This window comes from Sorex fumeus, unplaced genomic scaffold, assembly GCF_029834395.1.
Source record: "Sorex fumeus unplaced genomic scaffold, SorFum_2.1 ptg000011l, whole genome shotgun sequence".
NCBI classification, from domain to species: Eukaryota; Metazoa; Chordata; class Mammalia; order Eulipotyphla; family Soricidae; genus Sorex; species Sorex fumeus.
The window spans coordinates 4,482,239-4,495,999 of record NW_026606068.1 but is presented as its reverse complement, the minus strand read 5'-3'; the positions used below and the strand labels follow the sequence as shown (position 1 = coordinate 4,495,999).

Sequence of the window (13,761 nt, the reverse complement as noted above, 5' to 3'; positions counted from 1 at the left end):
TAGGTAATAGCATTAAAGTAGCTTCAGGTAGGTACCAATGATTTGAGAAATGATCACAATAAACCTAATTAATATTCATCACCATACAGACATTATAAAATACCTTTTCTTGTGATAAAAAGGTTCTTTTGGGGGCTGGAGCGATAGCACAGCAGGTAGGGTGTTTGCCTTGCACGTGGCCGACCCGGGTTCGATTCCCAGCATCCCATAGGGGCCCCTGAGCACCGCCAGGAGTAATTACTGAGTGCAGAGCCAGGAGGAACCCCTGAGTATCGCTGGGTGTGACCCAAAAAGCAAAACCAGGGGGAAAAAAAAGAGGTTCTTTTGTTTTTAATTTTGTTTTTGAGCCAATATGGCAATGCTCAGGAGTTACTCCCGGCAGTGCTCAGGGGACCCTATGAGATGCCAGGGATTGAACCCGGGCCATATGCAAGGCTAGCACCCTCCCCGCTGTACTATCGCCCCAGCCCCATGTTTTGTCTTCCTGGCCTGTCGTTTTACTCAGGATAAAATGTCTAAATATCTCATTATGGTTCTGATTTTTATTTTCCTTATGATTAGTGATGTGAACATCTTCTCGTGAACCTTCTTGAAAAACCGGCTACTCTGCTCATTTATTCCTTTTAATTAACGGATTTTTTTTTTTTTACTACTCTTGGCGTAGTGCTCGGGGGTCACTCCCATGTGGGGAACTGATTATGAGTCCGCAATGTGTTCCAGCCCTTTGCACAGTCTCCCCAATCCCATTTGTTCACTTTAAAATTTGATCATTTGTTTTTGCTATTGAGCTTGTAGGAGTGTGAATCCCTCAGGAGGAATGATGCAAGTACTTTCCCCCATTCAAAAGTTGTCTTTTTATTTTGCTGATGGTTCTTTGGCTGTGTAAAAACTCTGAGTTCCGGGAAGTCCCATTAATTTAATTTTTCCTTTGGTGTCAAACTGAAAAGAATCACTGTCCAGGTGGATGTCAAGGAGATTCCCACCGACAGTGTCTTCTAGTTTTGTGCTCTCAGGTTTTAGGGTCCGAGTCCTTGGCTCATCTCCAGCTGATTTCTGTGCCTGATGTAAGATCGTTGCTGTCCAGTATCGTTATCACTGTTTTGGGGCCATGTCCGGTGGTGCTTCGGTGCTACTCCTGGCTTGGTGCTTGGGGTTCCACGTGGCACTGGGGATGGAGCCCAGGCCTCCCACATGCACAGCCTGCTCTCTCGCCTGTGGAGTTCTCTCTGGCACCTCCAGCCCCATCCTTCTGCATGTGGCCGCCTGGTTTCCCTAACACCATTAACTGAAGATCCTTGCTTTACAGTGTATATTCTTGGTTCCTTTGCCATGGTTAATTGAGCATAAGAGCACATGTTTATTTCTGGGTTCTTTCTTCTGTTCCAGTCGCCCATATGTCTGTTTTATAGCCGGTACCATTCTCTTTTGTTTTGTCTTTTGTGGAGGAGTGCCTACCCAGCTCTATGCTCACGGGCCCCACCTGGCTCTGTGCCCAGGGACTACACCTGGTACTATGCTTGGCTCGGGGGCCACACCTGGTACTATGCTTGGGGCCACACCTGGCTCTGTGCTCAGGGCCATGCCCAGGGACCAAACCAGGTCTGTACTGGTCCTTCCTTGCATGCTGGGCAACCACATGTGCCGGGACGTGGCAACTCTCACATGCCAGGCAAGTGCATTAACCTTTGTACTATCTCTCTGGTCCCAGACGATTCTGTTCTCACTACCACAGCTAGGGGAGAGAAAGAGCTAGAATAGAAAGAAGGCCCTGTCACTATGTGGTCCTCGAATTACCAGATGGTCTGGCCCAAAAAGGAAAAGATTTTGATGACCATAGGCAGAAAACAGGATGACCACAGGTTCGTTCTTTCTAAGATCACTTTGCCTACTGAAATTTTTAACGCGTCAAAAATCGAAATTTTTAGAAAAATTTCCCTTCTATGTCTATGAAATAACGTTGGAATTTTTCACATGGATGATACTGGATCCGCAGAGAGCCACTGGCAGTGTGGACACTTGAACACTCTTCTCCAATCCCGAGCACACACTGTCTCTCACTTATTTCTTTTCTTAACTTGCTTTCATAAATGGAATGATTCACAGTTTTGGGTGCACGGGTTTTTCCTCCTAGTAAAATTTATTTCGGAGCATTTTATTCTTTTTGATATTTATAAGTAGGACTGTTTTCTTGACTTCACTCTAATAACTAAAAGCATGCAGAAACGTAACTCATCTGTTTACTGCTGCTGTGTCCTGGAACTTACTGAATTCATTTGGCAGCTTTTTAGTTGAATCTTGAAGGTTTTACTTACAGCATCTGTCTTCCTCCTTCATGATTTGAATACCTTTTTTTTTTTTTTTGGCTTTTTGGTTTCAGGCTACACAGGGCAGTGCTCAGGGGTTACTCCTGGCTCTGCACTCAGGAATCACTCCTGGTGGTGCTTGGGGGACTATTCAGGGTGCCAGGGATGGAACCTGGGTGGACCATGTGTGCAAGGCAAACACCCTCCCTGCAGTACTATTGTTCCAGCCTCCGCCCCTTTTTCCCCCCTTGCCTAATTATTCTGTTTTGGACTTTCAATATTCAATTGAATAAAAACGTCAGAACTGGGCATCCTTATCCTGATCTCGTGCACACGTATGCATACTGGGGGATATCCCGGTGACACCTGGCCCAGCTGCCCGTACTGACGGAGGAGTGGTCTGGCAATGTTGTCAGGCCCAGCAGGGACATGCAGTTACGGGGATGGAACTCCAGCCTCGCCTGCGAGATGCACGTGCCAGCCCTCTGAGCGAGCTCTCCGACCTGACGATTTTTGACAGCTCGAATTGTGCGTATAGGGCATTCTCTATTCCATTTAATTCACACTGTAAAACTATCATGCCCATTAAAACTTTTTACACATTTTAGTAACTAAGATGTACTACTTAAAATAATACTTGTGCACTGTCCTCCCGTTGTTCATCGATTTGCTCGAGCGGGCACCAGTAACGTCTCACAATAAAGTGTGAGACTTCTTGTTACTGTTTTTGGCATACCGAATACACCACGGGGAGGTGGGCCTATATGTAAAGGTCATATAGGACCCTCAAAGTTTATGAGAAAGATACTTGAATATGTTAATAAAGTGGACATTTTTTTTTTCTTTTTTGGGTCACACCTGGCAATGCACCGGGGTTACTCCTGGCTCTGCACTCAGGAATTACTCCTGGCGGTGCTCGGGGGACCATATGGGATGCTGGGAATCGAACCCGGGTCGGCCACGTGCAAGGCAAACACCCTACCCGCTGTGCTATCTCTCCAGCCCCTAAAGTGGACATTTTTGAGGTAGAAAAATGCTGATTTTATTGAAAATTTATGCAAAGTTCAAATTTTCAAAGATGCCTGGGACACATCGCCAATTGCCCGTGCACTGCCATAACTCTGCCACTTCCCCATGAAGAGGCGGCGTCTCTGTCCCCTCTCCTTCCTCCTGAGCTGCTGTGCAGTGGTGTGAGGCCGCCTGGATCCTAAGGGGCCACATTATCACCAGCAACCCCCCTCAGTCCTGTGGGCTGACTTACCCGTGAACCCCACTGCTATTCTCTGGGGAAGCGTGCGATCCACGGAGGGACAAACTGAGTTTCTAGTTGATAGTCCCGACCCGCCAGACCCAAGAATGAGTCATCGTTCAGGTAAATCACTAGGCCAGAGAAGGAGCCTGCCTTGCACGCAGCCCACCCCAGTTCAATCCCTGGTACCACATACCCGCTGAGCACTGACAGACCAAACCCCCTAAGCACAGAACTGGGCGTGGCCCTGCCCACCACTGGGTGTGGTTCAAATCCTCCAAGGAAATGTATATATGATGAAAGTGGCGCTCCAGCCCGAGAGAAACACCCCCTTGACAGTGCGCAGAGCTGTACCCACAAGCCCTGCTCAAGCGCAGATTCACTGCCAAATAAACGAGCACTGTCCTTTACATCAGGTCTTAGGAAAGGACTGGAAACTGGAGTAATGCTCGGAATACCATCATTATCGGAGGCAGGTCACCTTAATCACACGTAACAAAGTTGTTTGTGGAATTGTAAGTGACTATAGCTACTATCCTTGGGGAGCTGTGAGGTCAAAGTCGGGGCCTCACACATGGCTTTAAAATTCTGGACTAAACTCTATGAAGAGAAGGTCTCCTAGCAAGGTTTAGATTGTACTATGAAATATGAGCTCTTTTTCCCCCCCCTTTTTCCCCTGAATTATTTATTTAGTGAAGCAGTATAACTTTTACTGAAACTCACTTCGAAGGCTGTGAGGGGAGAGAGAGGAAATGCATGCTCAAGGGAGAACACGGCTGGGGCTGGAGAGACAGCACAGCTGGTAGGACGGTTGCCTTGCACACGACCGACCCGGGTTCGATTCCCAGCATCCCATATGGCGCCCTGAGCACCGCCAGGAGTAACTCCTGAGTGCATGAGCCAGGAGGAACCCCTGTGCATCACCAGGTGTAACCCAAAAAGCAAAAAATAAATAAATAAATGAGAGAGAGAGAGAGAGAGAGAGAGAGAGAGAGAGAGCGAGAGAGAGCGAACACAGCTTCTCCATAGTCTGGAAAAGACCCAGAACCACGGAGACAAGCAAGCGAGGTCCGTATCCCGTGAGAACACGGGCTTGGAGCGCCAGCGCCACTGGCCTTCCACGTCAACTCCCCTCACAAATGAACAAAATTACAAACACCAGCCCGTCACTGGCAGTGCTAAGAACACCAACCGCTGAAACTGCTTCCCGGGTGCTGACCCTTCGCCCCCAAGCTGCAGCTGGGCAAGGGCGTTCTGCATCGTACCTGGCCATGGGGTTGTAGGCCTGCGCCAGGGCCCAGCACGAGCGGAGGGAGGGCGAGGAGGAGTCCTTCAGCAGCTCGAGGCTCAGCCGTCTCAGCCACTCCAGCCAGTCGTCCTTGGAAACTCTTCTGGCCGCTCCCCAGGCCTGGGATCCGCAAACAACAGGGGCAGACGTCAGCGGGAAGGCCGGGCCTAAAGAGCCCTCATCCTCTTACCGGGTTACTCCGCGCCCTTGGCTTATAAAACTCGACCTCTCCGGATATTCTCCCAGAGCACAAACACAAAGGAGTAATGCCGAACTCAAACCCAAAGCAGTGACCTCTGCCACACAGCCCAGTGTGGGAAGATCTGTTGACCACCGGCTGGGCCATGCTACTGGCAAAGCACAGCCCTCGGGGCCACCATCACGGGGACTGTCACCCACAGTGCAGTGAACCAAGTCTATATTAATGGTGTCCGGCCGTGGGAAGGACCCTGGAGGCTCATCTTACAGCAGAGTGTCACGGGGCGGCGGTGGGGGAGTTGGGGGACGCTCAGGTTGACATCAGCATAAACCCAGTTACAATCAGGTAACGGCACATGGCAGAGTGAGACGAAAGGGGTTAAAAACAATGCAGGTTTTTTTTTTTTTTTGCGCGCGCATGTTTGTATGTGTTTTCAAAATCACCTACAACCTGTCAGAAAATTGAGACTGCAGGTATCAAGGAGACGGACAGGAAGACTGGCCTCTGAGGTGGCCGCAGAGGGCAGGGGCCGGGAGCACAGAGGCCTGAGCACAGAGCCCTGTTCTGGGACCTTCTGGCCGGCTGACCTTGGGCAAGTCACTTCACCCGTGGGCCTCCACGACCTCCTCTTTTGGAAGGGGATAATTTCCACCTCACAGTGGGAAGTTTTCCTAACGGCTCCTACTTCAAGGCTGGTGTTTTACTGATCGCCTCAGCTAGAATGTGCAAGGCACTGGCAACCGTGACCAGTACAAAGTTAAAAGCTAGGGTTTGGCTTGCACGCACACCACCCAGGTTGGATCCTTAGCACAACACGGCCTCCGGGGTGCAGCCCTGGTGGCCCCCAAGCGCTGCTGGGGTGGCCTTCATGGTCCCTAGCTCCACGCGGCTTAAACAGCATCCTCAGGTCTCAGCACTGAAGCTGAAACCCGACTGGCCGGGTACTGAGGGGCCCTTGGTGCATCTTCAGAGACCTCCTGCTAACCCTGCCGAGAAGCAACCCCAAGTTCATGTAGGTTGGAGGGCGACACCTCTCTGTGCACTGTGGCCCGTCGCCCCTCTGCACACCCGAACCTCCACTCTTCTCGTCGTGGAAAGGATCCGACTGACACAGGAGAGAAAAACACAGCTGCTACCGGAAGGACACGTCTCGGAAGCGGTCGAGTTTCGTCAAACCCTGAACATATTCTCCCCACGATGCTGCGCTCTGCCAACAGCTACCGCTGGTGGGAATGTCGTCTGGGTCTGCCTCATGGCAAGCGACAAATATGTCCCCGACCCAGGATGAGAACTCCCGCACAGCCCAGCGATGTCGCTTCTCGGCTTCTATTTCCAAAACACAAAAACCAGAATTCCCAAGGATACATGCACACCTGGAGTGATAGCACAGCGGTAGGGCGTTTGCCTTGCACGCGGCTGGCCCGGCTGACCTGGGTTCAATTCCTCCACCCCTCTCGGAGAGCCCGGCAAGCTACCGAGAGTATCTCGCCCGCGCGGCAGAGCCTGGCAAGCTCCCCGTGACGCATTCAATATGCCAAACACAGTAACAAGTCTCACAATGGAGATGTTACTGGGCCCGCTCGAGCAAATCAATGAACAACGGGAGGACAGTGCTACAGTGCATATGCACACCTATGTCCATCTTCATGCCAAGATTCTTAGATAACACAAATGCCCAACTCTGGATGCATGGATCAGGAAGCTGCAGCCCTGGCGCCAGAGCGACAGGCCAGTGGGAGGGCGCTTGCCTTGCACGCAACCAACCCAGGTTCGATCCTCGGCAGCCTTATGGTCCCCCCCCCGCCTACCAGGAGTGGTACTTTAGCAGAGTCAGGAGTAACCCTAAGCACTGCCGGGTGTGACCCCAAATCAGAAGCAGACAAAAAGATGCTGTCACCAGGAGTGGAATGATCCCTAAGCACAGAACCTGGAGTCCAACCTAAGCACCGCTTGTTCTGCCTTGCCGAAAAAAGCCATGGGCTACTATGCACTGCTAAGAAAGACCAAAATCCTCCAATTTGCCAGGACACGAATGGAACTAGAGAATGTCACGCTGAGTGAGGTCAGTCAGAAGGAAAGCGACAGACAGAATGATCTCCTTGCATGTGGACTTAAAGAAATACAGCAAGCTAGCAACAAAGGGCCACAGTCAATGCAATGATAACTGGTCCACAAAACGGAGTGTGTTGGGACCAAGAGCTATAGTTCAACAGGGCGGGCAGCCGACCCGGGTTCGATCCCCGGCATCCCATATAGTTCACTGAGCATCACCAGGAGTAATTCCTGGGTGCTGGGGGCAGAAGCAACCCCTAAGCATTGCCGGATGTGACCCAAAATGCCAAAATAAAAAAAAACCCTTCCCAAAACACAACAAACAAAACCCGTTTGATCCCCAACACCCTTTTTGGTCCTCCTGAGCACAGAGCCAGGAACAGGGGCCGATGGCCCCACACCCTCCTGCCTCCCATCCACACACATACCCAGAGCCAAAAGGAACAGAGAATTCAGTCCCTGGATGCGGCGCTACACCCGGCAGCAGTGCCTGGGAGCTTCTTAGAGACACAAACACAGGGGCCAGAAAACTATACCGGAGTCACGGTGCATGAAAGCACGTGTGCCCTGGCTTGACCCCCAGAACCACACTGCCACCCAAGCACTGCCAGGTGTGGCCCCTGGCCCGTAAGCACTGCTGGGCAACCTTGGTCCCCTTGGGCCCTCCCACTGAATCTCCGGCCCCAGGAGCACACCCAGTCACACTGAGCACTCTGGCTCACTTCAGGGAGCCTTTCCCTCTCCTACCTCCCCCCCCAAAAGAGATGCAGAATCTCAGACTGCCTCATCAGAACACACAGCTTAAGAAATGTGAAGAAGCTGGTAAATCAAATGAGCCTCAGAAGTTTGGGAAGCTTTAAATGCTTTAAAAACCTGTGTCCGCTTTGAAAGAACTAGGAGCTCACAGGGGCTGAAGCAATAGCACAGCGGGTAGGGCGTCTGCCTTGCACGCGGCCGACCCGGGTTCGATTCCCAACATTCCATACGGTCCCTTGAGCACTGCCAGGAGTAATTCCTGAGTGCAGAGCCAGGAGGAACCCCTGAGCATCACCAGGTGTGACCCAAACAGCAAAAAATAAAATAAAATAAAAAAAGAACTAGGGGTTCACTAATTTTGTCCTGCTCGTGTGAAAAATGAGCATGTTATTAGTGACCGGGATTCTGCTCTCCAAGACCCAAGGAGTACAAAAGGACATTTCATTTTCTATTTTTAAAGACAGGCAGAGGGGCACACGCAGACTGATCTCACTCCTTGGTGGGATATAAAGAAAGGGAGGAGGGGAAGGGCTAATGCCCAAGGCAGGATTACGGGTCCTGAGCTTGTACTGGGGGCCGGGGGCCGGGGCAGGGAGGAACCAGTACAGCAGCAACAGAGGCAGCGGTCACTCTGGACAAGGACTGGGCGCTGAAAGAAGGCACAGTGACATGCGTGATACTATCAGTGACGGTACTGGAAACCATGGTGACTAACAAGAAAAAAAAGTGCATGACAAGAAAAAAAAGTGCATGACATGGAGGCAGGCTGGAGCCAAAAGGGAAATTGGGGACATGAGTGGAGGGGAGGGGACACTGGCGAATGGGCCGGCTCAGGAGGAGCACTGAACGCCTGAACCTCGATCATGAATAATCTTGTAACTCTGTAATTCACAATCATCCAATAAAAAAATTTTTTTTAAATTTCCAACTGTACAGTTGTGACAAGTTTCTGTCTTTCTCTCTCTCTCCCTCTCACCCACACCCCATGTGTCAGCACGCAGGGCAGGCTGTCACTGAGTCACACCCCAATCAAGTTTGGGTTGTTTACGATGAGGCAGCAAAGCTGGGACTCCTGCGAGCCTAGGAGCAGGGCGCTCCTCCCTGAGCTTCCCGGGAAGAGCGAGGGACCTGCCTTCTGGAGGTTGATGGTGCTGACGTGGAGCTTCTTCATAGGTCCCGTTTCTACTGGTCCACTGGCCAGAGCATCCCCTTGGCCGCTCCTCAGCATCCGGTGCTGGTAAATCAAAGGGTCTTCCTCTTCATCGGCAAGGGTATAGCCCTACGATCAGAGATTCGTTTGGCCCCAAAATCACAGGTCTTGGGAGCAGGCAATGGACCCAGTGCAAGACACGGACTCTTACAGCTACACTACATCCAGCCCCCAAGCCAGGAATTTATAGGAAAACACCCCCGACACCACGAGGTGCTCCCGATTTAGAAACATCCTTAAGCACTGCGGGGTTTGCACCTCTCGGAGGAGTCAATATTTCAACGAGAGTCAAAAAGTTAACGCGCCTGGACAGACCGAACCCTGGGCGGGGACCGTCTTGGTGACTGACAAGCACTGACTCAGAAGAACGAGTACGCAGTTGGCAAAGATAAAGTAATTGTGATCAACACTTAGAAAAGTGACAAAATGTTTCCTCTGCAAGTGTGGCAAAGGGCCCCCGCGGTCTATTTCTGTGCTACCCAAGATCTAAGAATAGTTTTATATTTTAAGTGGCTGTAAAAAATATCGAGAGTGTTCTGCAACATGCGAAAATTATGACTGTATCACATTTTCACCTCCCAAAATAAAGCTGTCCTGGAGCGTGGCCAGGCCCGCTCGCTTACAACCCGCGTGGCCGCGTGGCTGCTCTCCGTGGCTGGGGCGGAGCCAGGAAGCCACGGCAGACCCGAGCTGCGGAGCGGAACAAAGTCATCCTCTCCCCGGGGGTCTGTCCACCCCCGTGCAGCACCAACTGGCAGATCTAGTCACACACTTGAGATCCCAGGAACGCCAGCTGGGAGGGCCAGTGGGGAGCCAGGAGTCGTTCACCTTAACGATCCTGCAGATGAGGACGTCGTAGCGCTGGTGGTTGATCCGGTGTCTCACCAGAACCTTATTCACCATCGGAATGAAAATCTGGTACTGTGAGAGAGAGAAGGGATAAGAAAGCACTGCCGAGCAGAAATCAGAGAGGAGGCCACTTCCACTCCCCCCGACATGTTGGCCGTGTCTCTGGGCGTGGATCTAGCACTGCAGCGCTCACAGGGGTCGCGTCCCGCCCTCTCCCATCTGGGTTACTGCCACAGCCCACTGACAGCCTGTGCGGTCACCCCGACCCACACTGCAGGTGGTCCTCTAGCAATGCTCAGCTTGGGGCTGGAGAGAGCTCAGTGGGCCGGCACCAACAGAAACACTGTCAAAAGGACCGGAGAGAAAGTAGAGCGGGGAGGGCGTTTGCCTTGTACGCGGCCGACCTGGGTTCGATCCCCGGCATTCCATATGGTCCCCCAAGCACTGCCAGGAGTAATTCCTGAGTGCAGAGGCAGGAGTAACCCCTGAGCATCGCTGGGTGTGACCCAAAAGGAAAAAAAAAATTAAGGAGAGCTTTTGGGGCTGAAATGATAGCACTGTGGGTGGGGCGTTTGCCTAGCACGCGGCCAACCCGAGTTCGATTCCCAGCATCCCATGTGGTCCTCCGAGCACCGCCAGGAGTCATTTCTGAGTGCTGAGCCAGGAGTAACCCCTGTGCATCGCCAGGTGTGACCCAAAAAAGCAAATTAAAAAAAAAACCCAAATTCTGTCAACTCTGTCACCCCGTGCTCCAGGTTAGAGGAAGAGTGTAGTCTCCAAATGGCCTCCCACGGGGACCTGCAAATGGGCAATGGCAACTGGGTCTCATGGCCAATTTCCGGCGCAGCAGGTCCAGGGTGTGGCCTGAGAACAGGCATTTAACCAGCCCTTCCTTAAGGGAAGACCCTGAAGCTGGACGCGCTCTGGGACACTCCCAGTCCTGCCTGCGCCTGCAGCCGCGCCCCCATACTCGGCCCGCATCCTCCTCCGCTCCCGCACCTCCCCGCCTGCCTCCTGCTCTCCGCTCGGCCTTGGGCTTGGCTGCAGGCTCTGCTGAAGCATGTGTGAACCACCGCGCCTTCTCCCGTCTGTCTAGGGAAGAGCATCGGGCACTGCTGCCACAGGAAGGCAGGCTCAGGGAGGAGACGCCGCCTTCTGCTCACGCCCCCTCCCAGGGGCCCAGGGGCAGGGACGAGGGCAGAGGCCGGGCCCAAGCTCCCTCCCGCCGAGGGCTCCTGCCCTACCTTCTTGCCCAGCTGGAAGACGAGCGAAGACAACGTGTCCATGGCCGTGGGGCGCAGCTCAGGGCTCTGGTCCAGGGTCCGGACGATGGGGTGAATGATCCGGGAGGCATAGTCAGTGAAATCCAAGGATTCCGTCAGGCGGTCCACGGTCTCCAGTGCTGCCCTGCCACAACACGACCCCAGTGACACTCAGCCCAGGCCCAGCGGAGGACACGGCTCATGGCAAAGACAGGCTTCTGTGCACTCGGCCCTGCTCAGGGGCCACTCCCAGGAGGCTCTGGGCCGGGGCTGCTCCTAGCGCACTGCTCTCCTGCAGGCCACAGGCCGAGCCTCTTGTGCTCTCTCTCTGGCCCCCCACCTTTTTCCTTTTCTTAAGCAGTGTTGGGGCACAAAACCCCGGGCATCACACAGGCAAGTAACTCCTCTATCCTGAGCTGTATCCCTGGCCCAGGACTTCGAGTGGCATGGAGCCAACATTTATTCTGGCGCGGGAGGAGAGCACAGGAGGGCGGGTTTACAGTTCCACAAACCTGGACACTTCTGAACTAAAGTAACTGGGGAGTTAAAATAATTTCAAAGAGACAGGTTAGAAACAGGGACTCCACGAGAAAACAAACATTCAAGCAGGGGTGGAAAGCTTGCCGAGTGCCAGGCCCAGCAGGCAGGCGCTTACTTTCGAGACGGCAGGGGGACTTCCGGGGCATCAAACAGCTTCACGATGGGAGGCAGCAGCAAATGCAGGTAATCGTCCAGGTTGGCCCCGAAGAGCTGGATCGCCGCCAGCAGCTGTCAAAAGAGCAAAAGCACGGCTGTCAGCAGGTCAGGTGCCGCCCAGACACACAGAGGGTCAGGGGTGTCATTCAAACCTCCGCGGGGATCAGAAAAGCTTAGAAGTGACCCTGAACACCAGTGTTTGCGCTGGGCATTTTCTGCTTCATTTTACTGTAACTTCCATGTTACGTGGCTTTCTTTGAACTTGCTCAATCGGTAAGGAGTCACTTGCTATACTAGACAGAGAAAACTGTTCTGGGATAAAATAATGACCAAAAATAATTTGTTCACGGAAACAAAGCTAACTGACGGACAGCCTGTACTCCGCACGCCTTAGGCAAAAATATTCTGGGATAAGCAGCCCCCGCCACTCAGGATACACTCTTAGCTGACCACCCAGGGCTCAAATGGTGCCGGAAATCTCTCGGAGCAATGTTTTCCAAAGGTGCCTCCTCCCCCCCAGAAGGAGAGTGGGGGTGTGCTGGGCCCTTGGGGGGAGTCATAGCAGCGTCAGGAACAAATGGGGGGGGGGGACACCTTCTATCTGTCCCTTTAAAGGAGGCAGAGCTCCAAGGGGATGGAGGGGGATGCCAAGGAAGTGTGCCCTCTGCTGGAGCGGGCGGGGTCTCACCTTGATGGAGACGATGCGGCCAGGGCTGTTGTCGTGCATGAACACGCGCAGCATGTGTGGGATCAGCTGCGGCAGGTAGAGCTTGAACTCACCCCCGAGGGCCACCACGATTTGCTCGATGAGGAGAATGATGGTGCTCTGAATGGACGTGTTCATGACCCAGAACTCCTAGAAGGGGCACGGCAGAGGGAGAGCAGGGCTGTTGCTGAAACAGGAAGGAACTGGGGGGGGGGGGGGGGGAAGCAGCAGAAGCGCCGTGGGGGGCACGGAGGCCTTCGAGCGCTGCGGGTGCGTGAGGGGCTCGGCTGCCTCCCCGCTCCTCCCCGCCCTCCCAAGCCTGGGCGAGCAGCGCGGCCTCAAGGCTCACTTGCAGAAACTTCCTGCTCTCCTTCCTTCCGTCACCCACTTCGGGTGCCTCTGACGCCTTCCGGCACACATGATACCTGGTTCGCTCGGGATTTCTTTGTATCCTCCCCGACCCCTCCCCGGACTGTGAGCTCAAGGTGAGAAACTCCTTGATTCCTCGGACTCCCCCGAACTTCCCAGAGCCCCTGACATGTTACAGCGTCCCAGACACACGCGGACAGAAGGAAGACCAAGCCATCACTGGGGGGAAGGGGGCTCAGCTTGTGGCTCAAGTTCGTTTGTCTGTCTTTTAGGCCCGTGGGTCACCCCTGGCGGTGCGGAGGGTACTAGCTCTCAGCCCTCCTGGGTTCTCTTCCCGATCTGGGCTGACTCTGCCGGAGGGCAACCCGGCGTTAACGAGCTCCCCGCTCTTTGCAGCACCCGCCGTCCGTTCCAAACCCGTTTCAAGACAGAGCTACAAAAGCACTTTTCCAGCTCATCAACTCCACAGCCTAAGCGTGACCAGAACCGCTGACTCCGGCCGCTCAGAGCTGCGGGGTGACAGGCCACGTGTTTACCTGCAGGGAAAGCGGTTACCACAGACCACCTGAACAAGAGAGTCGCCCGCTGCCTCTGCAGAACCCTGGGGCAGGGGACCTAAGGGCAACAGAAGCTTAACAACGAGGGCAGTGTAAGGAAGTACATCATCTTGGCACCCAAATAATACAGAGGAGGCCAATTAAAATTTCTTGAAAAAAGGTTCCACGGACAGGGGCCACCAGGGAGTTAGCTCAGTGGTCAGACCCCAGTTCAATCCTGGGCACAACAGGGTCCCACCCTTCCAGTCACTGCTGGGGGTCCGAG

The 13,761-nt window shown here is 53.4% G+C and overlaps 1 protein-coding gene across 1 annotated transcript in view; it reads right to left on the bottom strand.

Annotated features, from left to right (window-relative positions):
• MTOR (mechanistic target of rapamycin kinase) overlaps positions 1-13,761 on the bottom strand; it is a 126,335-nt gene that overhangs the window by 75,936 nt on the left and 36,638 nt on the right. Inside the window, exons 20-25 of the mRNA XM_056110858.1 lie at positions 12,553-12,720; positions 11,824-11,936; positions 11,151-11,313; positions 9,886-9,978; positions 8,980-9,126; positions 4,818-4,960 (exon numbers count right to left, since the gene is read on the bottom strand). Coding sequence (XP_055966833.1) covers positions 4,818-4,960; positions 8,980-9,126; positions 9,886-9,978; positions 11,151-11,313; positions 11,824-11,936; positions 12,553-12,720 — 827 coding nt within the window. The remainder of the gene's footprint in view (positions 1-4,817; positions 4,961-8,979; positions 9,127-9,885; positions 9,979-11,150; positions 11,314-11,823; positions 11,937-12,552; positions 12,721-13,761) is intronic.